The 14,224-nt window shown below is 39.6% G+C and overlaps 1 protein-coding gene across 2 annotated transcripts in view; it reads right to left on the bottom strand.

Moving 5' to 3' along the window:
- Positions 1–622: 622 nt before the first annotated feature.
- Positions 623–14,224, bottom strand: part of LOC100854111 (uncharacterized) — a 29,678-nt gene continuing 16,076 nt past the window's right edge. The window contains exons 4-5 of one of the 2 annotated variants that reach the window (XM_003632321.4): positions 1,172–1,308; positions 623–1,017 (exon numbers count right to left, since the gene is read on the bottom strand). In XM_003632321.4, coding sequence (XP_003632369.1) covers positions 1,209–1,308 — 100 coding nt within the window. In that variant the 3' untranslated portion in view covers positions 623–1,017; positions 1,172–1,208. The remainder of the gene's footprint in view (positions 1,018–1,171; positions 1,309–14,224) is intronic. The other variant, XM_010654200.3, reaches the window with a different exon arrangement.

Below are 14,224 nucleotides of genomic sequence, written 5' to 3'. Positions count from 1 at the left end.
AAGACGATTATTTTAAAAAATGGATTATTTTTCAAATAAAACATGAGAATAGCTAAATTTACAAATTTAGGAATCATTTCATCATTTTTAACTAATTAATTCTAAAAACATTCCATGTAAAACCATTTTAATTAAAATTAGTCTGATCTCACATTTTCTAAAAGCCCGTTTGGTAGTGATTCTAAAAAGCGCTTTTAAGATTTCTAATACTTGAAAATTTTTATCATTCAAGAGTTAAAAATGTAAGAAACGCTTTCTAAAATCACTCTCAAACGTACTCTAAGATTCATGACTCTACCTACAAGATACTCCTTTGTTACTAAGATGAAGCTAGAACATCCAATCATATGAGGGGGGCTACAATTGTGAAACCAAACAAATAGTTCGCTAAGCTGAATATTTTCGGAAGTTCATGTTTGGATTGAAAATGTCTGGAACTAAACTAATATCTGATTCTGCTTGAGTTCTACCCAGAATTTGGATACCAAAATTCAAATAATACAAAATTTTGATTTCTAATTTGGCTAAGGAAAGTAGATTCATCTAGAATGATTCTAGATACATTGCATATGCAAATGCCTTCTCCCACAGCATGGAGCAAAATGCAGCAGCTACTCAGGTAGAGTCGAAAGAGTTATCCACTATGGTTAATGCTCAAATATGTATAAGGTTCAATATTGTATCACATTACAGTTGACACAAGACAATTTGATCTTAGTACCTAATTTAGGAAAATGAATGTGTAAAGGTATCGATTGATCAACCCATTAGTTGAATTTTCAAACCGTGTCTCTTCCTGTTACTACTTACAAAGCAACAAAACAATTTTAAAAAATGCTGGATATTCAAATTGTTGGCAGGGTAATTTGAGTGATTTTCAGGGTTTCGAGGTATAATTCCCCAGAAATTTCCGAAAAGTTTTCTCAAATCTTGACAAGCTTGTCTTCCCACAAAGGCCATCTTCAGATTCCTTTTAAGGTTCCAAATCTAATATCTTCTCTCGGCCATTTATCCTGTCTTTAATTCAAAAAGACAAAACTAAGCATATCATCAGCAAATGCTTAGCACAAATATCAACAAAAAATTAACTTCTAACACTTTGTTAACTCAACACCAAAAATGCCCAAATATATTTATGAGAGGTTCATTTCTAAGAGAAAATGACTCATACCTGCTCCCCCATTTCTAGTTCCAATGAAGAGAGAATCTTAGTTGTCGTCTGAAGGAGTTGGAGGTGGTCCATTTATAGGTTGCTTTGTCTCTGCCAATTCAACTTCACATGCGCTAGTATCTAAAGAGTTCTCATATCTGATAACAAAGCAAGAAAAGAACATTTTTAGCCCACAACCTCACATGCTAAATGAGCAGAAAATGCTTCAAAATTAGAAAGTTCCATGAATTATCTGCTTATCAGGCTAAGACTTGATTGCAATTTTTCCAAGGGGAAATAGGAAAAAGGGATAAACCATACTTGAGAAGAAAAATGGATGGCAGAGCTTGTTTCAGTATTATGTTGGCCGAATATACACAGTCAAACTCTAGCCACACAAATGAAACGGAGCAAGTAGACTAAAGGAATTTGAACAAACTTTAAAGAAATAGTGTAACTTCACTTCTATCACTGCATGAATTGTCCTTTCTCAATTGTTTTCCACTTTTGTTTTTTGGCATTTACCCTTGATCTAGCACTGCTACAGTAGCTCTAATAATACTGCTACAGTAACAGGAACAGCAGCTCACCACAATAGTGTGAGCAATAATATGCTATGCACTGTTTTTTTCCCCTCCCTTAAAGAGCGTAAAAGTTATAATTCCTACGCATTGACCATAATACTCAAATCATAAAGTAACTAGCAGAAGTACTGCTTCCCTAAATGATCTGACTTCTACAAAAAGAAAACTTGAACCTGCGGGATTAGTAGAAAGTACCTGGTATATCACTGGTAAAGTAATCAATATGTTTTGTAAGGAACGACCTGCTATTGTCCTAAACTCAGCAATTAGAAGATCTCTGATTGGTACAAGTTTGATTTGCCTAAGACCCAACAAGATAGAATATATATATATATTATATGTAATGAATTATTAGTCAGAGTATAACCTAAAAGATCGTGATAAACTCAAGGCAGAAGGCCACATCACACTATTAAGTGCCAATTAATCACGTCTCACAAATCTTCAGATTGGTATTCTTCACCTAGCCACCTTACATAGGTTAGGCAAGGTCCTGTATTTAGTCCTGGCTTCATACTTGTCGACTTATGAATCATATGGTATTTTGTTTGTGTATCATATCACATTGTATAAAATAAATTTTTTTAACATAATAACAGAAAAATACGCACATACATGTTGGAAGATTAGAATAGAAAGTTGTTGACTAATCTGATTGAAGATACCAAGGAATTAACCCCCTAATTTCTGACAACATTGTTAACTAGGGAATTAAGTCTCAGAATTCTGGTATTGTATAGTTGTATACTTCCTTGATTTTCCAGATTGTATAGTTGTATATTTTTTGCTTTATTATTATTTTTTTTTATCATTTGTAGGGAAGAGGATTTCTAGGAAGTATTCAAATTTTTTTACTCTAATTTAGTTTCCTAATTTGGTAGGATTCTACACTATAAATATTGTATCATTTTGTCAAAAATGCAATAAATAAAATCATTCTTTTCCTCATGGTATTAAAGCTTGTTCAAGGTCTCAAAGTTTTCTTCCAATATTTTTTCCCAATGTTCTTTATTACTGTTGATTTCTAGTGGCCTTCATTCCTGCTCTTCCCTGCCTCAAGCGGTTTTCATTGCTGTCACCATTTTTTTCTCTTCTCAATGGCCTTTTTTACCATTGATTTGTCTCTATTTCACAGTCCACTACATCAAAAATCTCAAAAACCCAGTCTCAAACAATGCATTCCAAAACCAAACACCTACCAATGACTTCCAAAACCTTCGGCCCTCATTCAAACTTAATGGTTAAAACTATCTGGTATGGTCTCAACATGTGAGCACGTTCCTGAAGTGAAAAGACAAGCTCAATTACTCGATTGGACCAATGCCAAGTGAAGATGATCCCAAGTTGGCTGCATGGAATGAGAAGGATTCAGTGATCATGTCTTGGCTATAGAACACGATGCAATCCAAAATCAGTGGAGCATGTATGTTCCTAACCATGGCAAAGGAAATCTAGGAGACAATGAAACAAACCAATTCTAAAGTCCAAGATGCTGCTCAGATTTAGTAGATAAAGACCACAATGCACTCTACAAAGTAAGGTGCTTTGTCCATGATCGAGTGTATGAGAGATTATGGTTTGAATTGGACTATTATCAAAATCTTAAAACAAAGAATAGCGAGGATATGCTATGTTTCTTAAGTTTATCAAAAGAGAGAGGATATTTTAATTCCTATTTGGACTTAACGCGGAATATGATTAGGTACATATTCAAGTACTTGGGAAGGAATCACTGACATCCTCGAATGAGGTATTTCAATCATAAGGGCTGAAGAAGGGAGAAGAAGCATAACATTGGGCACTCTGGCAAGTGAAGGGTCTGCTTTTGTTGTTTTGGGGCTTTCAAAGTGGTCCAATCCCTAGGACAAATTCTGATAGAGGAGAGGTATCCAGGCAGCCAAGTAACAAGGATAACCTCTAGTATGCTCATTGCAAGAAACTAAGGGACCTAGCACAAATTCTTGTAGAGGAGAGGCATCCAAGTAGTCAAGTAATAAGGATAACCTTGGGTATACTCATTACAAGAAAACAAGGGATACAAAGGAGATGTGCTAGAAGTTACATGGGAAACCACAATTGCTTGATAGGAATGGTGGAAACTGAAACCAGCAATAGTTCGAATAGTAAGGAGGCCAAGCAAATATGACACTTTTAGAGGAGAAATCCAACCATGAGAATTCAAACAACTGGGAGTTTGGGGGACTAAAAAAGAAAGAAATTGAAAGACTTCGGAGTTTTCTCACCTCTCTAAATATGCCCAACACACCATACACCTTGGCTAGATCAAGTAAGTACTTCATGACTAGTTCTTTTAGTGCCTTAAAAGATTATTGGCATGGAAATTGGGTTATAGACTCGGGTGATGCTAACCGCATGACCACAACTCTCATCATTTCTCATCTTATAGCCATGTCCCAAAAACCAAAAAATCAAAGTAGTTGACGAAAGTTTAGTTACTGTGGCTAGACAAGGGATAATTATCCTTACGCCATCTCTTTCCCTAAAATTTGTACATGTTCCTAAACTCTCCGTAAATCTCTTGTCAATTCATCAAGTTTCCCAAAGATTTAAATTGTAAAGTAACATTTTTCCCATCCCATTGTGTTTTAGGATGTGGATACAATGAGGACGATTGGTCAGGCTAGAGAACAAAAGGAGATCTATCTTGATGTAGGGAGTGATAATGGCAATGGTTGCATACCATTATCTCATCTTTCAAGCTTTGATAAAATAAAGTTCAAATATGGCTACATCACGTATGTTTAGAACATCTATTATTTACTTTGTTAGAAACTATGTTTCCTTTATTATTTCAAATTTTGGATGTTAATGACTTTCTTTATGAAGTTTGTCACTTGACCAAACATTATCGAATTCCTTTTCCTTTGAGCAATAATAGATGATCATCTTATCCTTTTACATTAATTCATATTGATGTTTAGGGACCTCTCAGATTCTAAATATCACTAGAGCTCGTTGGTTAGGTTCTTTTATTGATGATTTTACTCAATGTCACTAGGTTATACATTTTGAAAAACAAATTTGATGCTATTTCTATTTTCTCTACTTTTCACAAGATGATCAATACCCAATTTAGTGTTCAAATAAAGAGTATCAAATTTGACAACAAGAAAGAATACTTTAACCAGATCTTATCCTCTTACCTAGAAAGATAAGGAATAAAACATGAGTCAATGTGTCCAAATACTCCATGACAAAATGCAATTGCAGAAAGAAAAAATTGTCACTTTTTTGAGATGACCCATGCCTTGTTATTTGAAAAAAGTGTCCCTAAATCATATTTGGGGGAAGCGGTATTAATTGTTGCTTACTTATTCATTTGGTTACCTTCAAAAGTGTTGGGAAACAAAGCCCTAGTAAATGTTCTCTCTGAATTCTTCACTGATTATCATTGGTTTAGCAAGATCTCACCTAAAGTGTTCATATTTGTCTCCTTTGTCCATATTCATGCTCAAAGTCATGGTAAGTTGATACTTGAGCTTGTAAATGTGTCTTTCATTGGTTATTCACCAATAAAGAAGGGGCATAAATGTTACCACCCTACTTCCAAGAAATTTTTTATTTCTATTAATGTCAATTCTGCTCAAAACCATCCCTTCTTCACCTATCCTTATCTTTAGGAGTCTCTATCATTAAATGAAGATCAAGCTAACGTAAGCTTTCCTAATCTACAGAATTTCTCCTTCCATGGTCATCAAATCTACTCCTACAGAGGCTGAGAATTTCCATCGATGTCACTTTTACTCAAAACCATCCCTTCTTCACCTATCCTCATCTTGAGGAGGAGTCTCTATCATTAAATCAAGATAAGGCTGACTTGAGCTTACCTAATCCACCAAATTTGTCCCTTACAACTCCTTCCATAGTTATCAAATCTACTCCTACAGAGGTCGACACTTCTGAACCTGAGGATCATGGCACTATAAGTTTATTCAAGGAGAAGATTGTTGAACCCTGTTTCAATGCAAACCCAAGAACCTAAACCCATGATAGATACTGAATCTAACCCTAGTCATTCATTCTCCTTTGTCACCAATGTTTGAAGACCTAAATTTGTCAATACCTCTTGGAAAGGAGTTAGAAAATGCACCCCAACACCCTACCTCTAACTTCACTTCTTTTGATAAATTATCCTCACAACACCAGGCCTTCATTAATCAATTAAATCTTATTGAAATTCCATCAACAGTTCAAGAGGCACTTAGGAATGAGAATTAGAGAGTAGTCATGGGCGAGGAGAGGAGTGCTCTTGAAAAAAAAAAAGAAAAAAAGATATGAGATTATTGAATTATCAAAAGGGAAGAAACCAATGGGGTGTCAGTAGTTGTTTACTGTAAAATATAAGATAGATGGAACCTTGGAGAGATACAAAGCTAAACTTGTAGCTAAAGGCTACAATCTGGCATATGAAGTGGACTATCAAATAACCTTCACTAAAATAATAAAGATGGATACTATAGAAGTATTGTTGTCCTTGGCAACTAATCTTGGTTGATCTTAGCAACAGTTTGACATTAGGAACAGCTTCCTGCATGGATTCAAGGCTAATGAAGTATGCAGATTGTGAAAGGCATTACATAACCTAAAACAATCTCCTATATCAGGGTTTGGAAGATTTGCTTAAACCATGAGAAACTGGAAGTACAACAAACTAGGGGGATCATACTCCTTTTATTAATGTGGCAATATCCATCAAACTTGAAATCACAAGGATGAAGGTTGAAAAGTTTGAAGTGGAGAAAAAGTCTTTTTAGGTAAAGTTTGAAGGATCGAATGAGGGAACTTGGGAATCAGTAACAGAAAGGAGCCGAGGTTTTGTTGTCTTAGTAGGATTTGGAAAGGAGGAGTTGGATTGGTTGATAGAGCATTTGAAGAAAGTTGTGGAGTTGGAGGCTTCCAGGGGATTTATAAGAAAGACTAAGACTCACTTGATGGAGATTTGTTTCAATAATAGAGGGTGTTTCATGAAAATTACAGAAATTGTTACAAAAAGGAAACCTTTAATTCTTGTCGTCCCCGAGGGTGTTAAAGGCAATGGGTGGGAAGACCTTAGGAAGGCGATTTTTTCAGTGCAAGAGTATTCTGATCAAGCTGGAGGAGCTTCGAAGGAGACGTTTGGAGATACTCAAATGAGTAAGGGCATTTACAGAAGTTGCCGGTCATACGCAGAAGTGGTTGCAGAGGATGGACATAGGAATGGAGTTTTGTTGTCAGCTGGAAAATGGGCCAGAGCTGTAATTTGCGAATGCAAAGAAAAAATTCAAGACTGGACTCACGAAGGAAAAGCTATCACGAGGATGATGGGCACAAAAGGAATGGTGTCTATAACTCCCATTTCTGCTTTCAAGGGGTGTTTCTTTGTGGGTTCAGCAAGGAGAGTTGAATGGTTCCAAGAACAAGGAAGACTTTTAGTGAAAGGAAGGTTTGTTCTCCTAAGGAGATGGTCGCCAAGTGAAAATATGGTTGTTTTCGGAAAATTCAGAAGAGGCTGGTTAGAATTGAAAGGTCTTCCTTTTCACTTGTGGGATGAAGATCAATTGAAATTCATTCTAAAGAAGTGGGGGAGGGTAACGAAGGTGGCAAGGGAATCATTGAAGCTGGCAGACTTGTCGAAGGTGAAGTTGTGGGTGGAGATGCTTCCAAATGTCGTGCTCCCAGCGTTGCTTGAGGTGGAAGATGGGGCCTGGACATTTACAGTTGCAGTTTCAGTCATCGGAGAAGTTGATGAAGACGACATTGTCACGTCTGAGTCAACCCGTAGCAAGGACAAGTTGTTGAAAGCGGGAGGTTGCGTCTCTCAATGGTCAAAAAATGCAGAGGGGCTACGCGGTAGCATTAGGGATAATGAGTGCTACAATAGGAGGCTTCTTCCCCAGTCACGTTATCGGTGTTCAAGCACAAAATTGGCGACCAAAAGGGAGAATGGTTGGGGAGGGAGTAGTCTAGGCCCAGCAGAAGAAATATTCAATGGGCCCACAGCGCCTGAGCCCTTGTTTAAAGCCCAGCCTATTAGGGCCCAAAGAGGGTCGAAGAATCGTGGGCTTCACGCTGGCCCAGTTGATCCTCAAGTCCACGAGACTGTAGCGTTATCATCTCCAACACTCCAGCGAATGGTTCTTCTGCAAAGGCGATCACGCTGCTTGCACGCTCTCAAGGTCCAATTGAAGTGAGGGCCGGCATCGAGGCTTTCTCTGCAGAGGATGGTCGGGCCTTTGAGTTAAAGGCCCAGTCTCTTTCCAACCCTAGCCCACCTTCAGACACTATCCTGGGCTGTAATTTAAAAGGCCCGTCAGGGTTGGGCCAAAGTTTAGGAGGAACGATGTCCTCTGGTGAGAAAGGTCAATCTCGAAGGGAAGAAGATGATGCAGCGAGAAAGGGGAAAGCTCCAGTGGATCAAACAAAAGGCTCTATGCAGAAGGAAGAGATGATAGTTTCAAAGAAGATGTGGACCACCCTCTTCCCTCCAAGTGTTGATTGTCGACAAGGACATCAGAGTAGCAGCGAGCCTCTTTTCCTCGGGAAATCATCGTCGTTTAGTGAAGTTCGCAGTTTGGAAGACGATTTTGGGACGGAATCTCAGATGGAATGAGGATTAAGAGAGAGTCCTCTCTTTCGCTGTCTTTAGTCAAGTAACAGAAAGCGGCGTTCAAGGGAAGGGACCTCGATGTCAAGAGGAGAGGTGGATCCGCGCAATCCCTATTTCGAAGAAGACAAAGAAGGCTTTTTGGGCCGAATGGGGTCCGATCTTCGTGGTTCAGCAGTCATAGATTTACCTTATAGTTCAGAAATCAGAGGTAAAGGACTCATCTTTGAGGGGATTTGTGAAATTCCGGGAGTGGAAAACATGGAGGTATGTCTGTCTTTTCCTTCTTAGCCACCCGAGTCTTCTTCCATCCCTTCTTGTAGTCTAGAACTTCCTTTGTCGAGTCCCTCTGGTCCACATCTCCCTAGTTCAGTCTCTCTTTCTTAGTCGCCTAAGGTAAATCAAGTTACTTCTGAAATTTTTTCTAAAAAAGACGTTGTTGGCTCTTTTTATCAAAAATATCTTGGCATTCCTGTCCGTGATGAGGAGGAGAACTAGTTTGCTTTATCAAACCAGTTGTCCGAGAGTTTTAACCCTAGTAAGTCTAAACCTAGCTCGCCTAAGAAGGATTCCAACCTGATGACAGGTAGCCAGGGGAATACTGTGGTATCCCCATCGGGCGAATTCCTTATTGATGGCCTATCCCCCAGGAAAATGGCTAAAGTGCGAAAGGTTTTATACTCTCTAGATATTAAGGTTTATTCCAGGAGGAAGAACACTTGCTCCACAAGTAATTGAGACTTGGTGGATTTGGTTTGGCGGGTTAGGGTCTATGAGTTTTTCCATGAAAATTATCAGCTGGAACACCAGGGGTTTGGGTTCAAGGTGTTGAATATAATGAATTTATAGTGTACAATCTTTCCTTTTTTTAATATAGATCACATGTATGGTAGTTAGGACTCCTAGCCTTGTATATATATATTTTCTAGTAGACACCACATGAATGAGAATCAAAGTTTTCTTCTCTCTCTCTCTTAACATGGTATCAGAGCCAAGGGAGAAAACCTAATCCTTTCCAGTTTCCCCGTGTCATCAATTCCCGGGAAACCTTCCTGTGACCGTGTTTCATTCCGGTCACCTTCCCCAGACCCCAAAGCTTTCTGGTCGGTCGAATCGTCGTCAGAAAACATTCACCGCTGGCGACTTTTCTGGCGAACTTTTCCGGCAACGTCTTTTTCCGACACCGCAAGGAGCGCCTGGAGGAGATCTCCAATTTTTCCCAAAGCACCGAAGCCAAAAAACCACCCACGCGCCGGCCATGCGCGTTTTTCCGGCCAGCGACTGCACCTCATGTGCCGGCCCGTGAGGGCGCGTGAGCCACTTTCCGGTGATGCGCTTCCTCCTCCAACCTCGCCTGACGCCGACTAGCCACCCTTCATACCTGTTTCTGCCATCCGAGCCTTGCACGTGCCTCTTTTGGGGTTCTTTTGCCTCCGCCGGCCCTCCGAACAGTTTTTCCGGCGTCCTCCGGCTATTTTTTCTCAACACCAATCCCTGCACGTGCCTTGGGAAGTGTTCTTCTACCTTTCCGATGGTGCCACGGTTGTTTTTTCTTTTCTATTTGGTCTCTCACAAGGGCGATTCTTCGGTTTTTCCTTCTTCAGCCGCATCTGAAGTCGTATTAGGGCTCTCTTCGATCCAAATATACTTCATTCTCCAGATAAGTGGATATGACTACTAAAACTTCCATTTTTTCCTCTGTCATATTTGGATCTCCTATGATTACTTCGGAGAAATTGGTTGGCAGTGAAAATTATCTTTCTTGGTCTGCCTCTGTTGAACTTTGGTTTATGGGATAAGGATATGAGGATCACTTGGTTACATAGGAGGCAAATATCCCTGAGGTTGAGCGCGTACAGTGGAGAAAGATAGATGCCCAGTTATGTAGTGTATTATGGCAATCAGTTGATCCCAAGATCCTTCTTCATCTTCGGGCCTACAAAACTTGTTTTAAATTTTGGACTCAGGCCAAAGGATTATACACGAATGATATCCAACGTCTTTATAAGGTGGCTTTTGCTATTATCCATATCAACCAACGGGACTTGGATCTATCTACTTATATTGGCAAGATTGCCTCTCTTAAGGAGTTCTTGACTGTGATACCTCTTACTCCTGATGTTTGGGGTCCTTGTCGGAATGCGTTTACTTTAGGATTTTAGTATTTTGTCACTTTCATTGATGACTATTCTCGATATACTTGGTTATTTTTAATGAAAAATCGAGCTGAGTTATTCTCTATTTTCCAGAAATTTTATGCTGAAATCCAAACCCAGTTCAATATTTCTATTCGTGTGTTACGCAGTGATAATGCCAGAGAATATTTTTCAGCCCCATTTACTTCATTTATGTCTCATCATGGGATTCTTCATCGGTCTTCTTGTGCTCATACTCCTCAACAAAATGGGATAGCTGAACGCAAGAATCGACATCTTGTTGAGACAGCTCGTACTATCCTCCTCCATAGTAATGTTCCTTTTCGTTTTTGGGGGGACGCTGTTCTTACTGTTTGTTATTTGATTAATCGTATGCCCTCCTCTGTTTTACATGATCATATTCCTCATTTCCTTCTCTTCCCTGACCAACCACTTTATTTCCTTCCTCCTTGTGTCTTTGGTAGTACTTGCTTTGTTCATATTCTCACTCCTGGACAAGACAAGCTTTCCGCTAAAGCCATGAAGTGCCTCTTCTTAGGATATTACAGACTTCAGAAGGGTTATCATTGTTATTCTCTTGAGACTCATCGATAATTTATCTCCGCTGATGTCACTTTCTTTGAGGACTCACCATTCTTTTCCACCACTTCTGAGTCTCTTCCTATTTCTGAAGTCTTACCCCTTCCCATTGTCTCCCCATCTGATGTTGTGCCTCCTCGACCACTTCAGGTTTATCATCGTCGCCCTCGTGTCGCTGCTCCTCTCCCTTTTGCTGAGGCACCTGCTAACTCACTTCCTATCCCTTCGGCTTCTCCTGCCCCGGCTCTGCCTTCTCCTGATGATTTACCCATTGCTATTCAGAAAGGTACTTGCTCTACTCGTAATCCTCATCCTATTTACAATTTTTTGAGTTATCATCGATTATCTTCACCCTATTCTGCTTTTGTTTTTGCTATATCCTCTATTTCTCTTCCAAAGAGCACCCATGAAGCTCTTTCCCATCCAGGTTGGCGACAGGCAATGGTGGATGAAATGGCTGCTCTGCACTCTAATGGCACTTGGGATCTTGTTGTTTTACCCTTTGGTAAATCTACAGTTGGCTGTCGTTGGGTCTATGCAGTTAAGGTTGGTCCCGATGGTCAGATTGATCGCCTTAAGGCCCGCTTAGTTGCTAAAGGCTATACTCAGGTTTATGGTTCTGATTATGGTGACACATTCTCCCCTGTTGCCAAGATTGCTTCTGTCCGCTTGCTTCTCTCCATGGCTGCTATGTGTTCTTGGCCTCTTTATCAGTTGGATATTAAAAATGCCTTCCTTCATGGTGATCTTGCCGAGGAAGTTTATATGGAGCAACCTCCTGGTTTTGTTGCTCAGGGGGAGTCTGGTTTAGTGTGCAGGTTACCCCGTTCTCTATATGGCTTGAAACAATCTCCTCGAGCATGGTTTGGCCGTTTTAGTTCTGTTGTTCAAGAGTTTGGCATGCTTCGTAGTACAGCAGACTATTCAGTTTTCTATCATCATAACTCCTTAGGGCAGTGTATTTATCTGGTTGTTTATGTGGACGACATCGTCATTACAGGCAGTGATCAGGATGGTATTCAGAAATTAAAGCAACATCTTTTTACCCACTTTCAGACCAAAGACTTGGGGAAACTTAAGTATTTCTTGGGAATTGAGATAGCTCAATCCAGTTCCGGTGTAGTCCTTTCCCAAAGAAAGTATGCTTTAGACATCCTGGAAGAAACTGGTATGTTAGACTATAAACCGATAGACACACCTATGGATCCGAATGTCAAACTTGTACTAGGACAGGGGGAGCCTTTAGGAGACCCTGGGAGATATCGACGGCTCATAGGTAAATTGAACTATCTCACCATTACTCGTCCAGACATTTCTTTTCCTGTGAGTGTTGTTAGTCAATTCCTACAGTCACCATGTGATAGCCATTTGGATGCCGTAATCCGTATTCTTCAATATATCAAAAGTACACCAGGCCAAAGTGTGTTGTACGAGAACAGAGGTCATACTCAGGTTGTTGGTTACACAGATGCAGATTGGGCTGGCTCACCCACAGATAAACGTTCCACTTCAGGGTACTGTGTTTTTATTGGAGGTAATCTAATATCTTGGAAGAGTAAGAAACAAGATGTAGTGGCCAGATCTAGTGCTGAAGCTGAGTATCGAGGTATGGCTTTGGCAACATGTGAACTCATATAGTTGAGACATCTTCTTCGAGAGTTGAGATTTGGAAAGGATAAACAGATGAAACTCACCTGTGATAACTAGGCCGCATTACATATTGCATCTAATCCAGTTTTTCATGAAAGGACCAAACATATTGAAGTTGACTATCACTTCATTAGAGAGAAGATCGCATCAGGATGTGTTGCTACAAGTTTTGTTAATTCAAATGATCAACTAGCAGACATCTTCACTAAATTTCTCAGAGGTCCTAGGATTAAATACATTTGTAACAAGCTTGGTGCATATGACGTATATGCTCCAGCTTGAGGGGGAGTGTTGAATATAATGAATTTATAGTGTACAATCTTTCCTTTTTTTAATATAGGTCACATGTATGGTAGTTAGGACTCCTAACCTTGTATATATATATTTTCTCAATTGTAAGTAGACACTACATGAATGAGAATCAAGGTTTTCTTCTCTCTCTCTCTTAACACAAGGAATAAGCGAAGGGTGGTTAGAGATTTTCTAAGGTCAAAGAATCCGAATGTTGTGATGATTCAGGAAACAAAAAAGGAGAAGTGGGACAAAAGGTTTGTGGGTAGTGTCTGGACGATCAGAAATAAGGAATGGGTTGCTCTTCCAGCGTGCGAGGCTTCAGTAGGATTTTGATCATTTGGGACTCTAAAAAACTGTGTAGTGAGGAGGTGGTAATAGGATCTTTCTCGGTCTTAGTCAAGTTTGCTTTGGACGATTATGGACCTCTTTGGATATCCGTAGTTTATGGCTCAAACAGTCTCTCACTTAAGAAGGATTTTTGGGTGGAACTTTTTGACATTTATGGCCTATCTTTCCCGTTATGGTGCGTGGGCGGTGATTTTAATGTCATAAGGAGAAGTTCAGAAAAATTGGAGGGTTCTAGTCCAACTCCAAGCATGAAGGACTTTGAAAGTTTTATAAGAGAATGTGAATTGCTTGATCCACCTCTTCGGAACGCATCATTCACTTGGTCAAATTTGCAAGAGTCTCCTGTGTGTAAGAGATTGAACCGTTTTCTTTACTCAAATGAGTGGGGGCAACTCTTTCCCCAAGGCCTTCAAGAAGCCCTTATTAGAAGGACCTCGGATCATTGGCCAATTGTTTTGGATACCAACCCGTTCATGTGGGGCTCAACACCTTTTAGGTTTGAGAACATGTGGTTGCAACATCCTAGTTTGAAGGAGAACTTTAGAAATTGGTGGAGAGGTTTTCAAGGAAATGGATAAGAAGGCCACAAGTTCATGAGGAGATTACAATCTGTTAAAGCCAAATTGAAGGAGTGGAATAAGGTTTCTTTTGGAGAGCTTAATGAAAAGAAAAAAAGTATCCTCAATGATTTAGCTAACTTTGATGCCATTGAGCAAGTAGGGGGGTCTCAATTCTGATCTGTTAAATCAAAGAGTCTTAAGAAAAGGGGAGCTAGAGGAATTAATTTTGAGGGAAGAAATCCATTGGAGACAAAAAGTTAGGGTGAAATGGGTTAAGGAAGGGGATTGTAACTCTAAGT

The sequence above is a fragment of the Vitis vinifera genome, chromosome 7 (assembly GCF_030704535.1).
Source record: "Vitis vinifera cultivar Pinot Noir 40024 chromosome 7, ASM3070453v1".
Lineage (NCBI taxonomy): Eukaryota > Viridiplantae > Streptophyta > Magnoliopsida > Vitales > Vitaceae > Vitis > Vitis vinifera.
The sequence above is the reverse complement of the archived record's forward strand: the minus strand, read 5'-3'. Positions and strand labels throughout refer to the sequence as shown.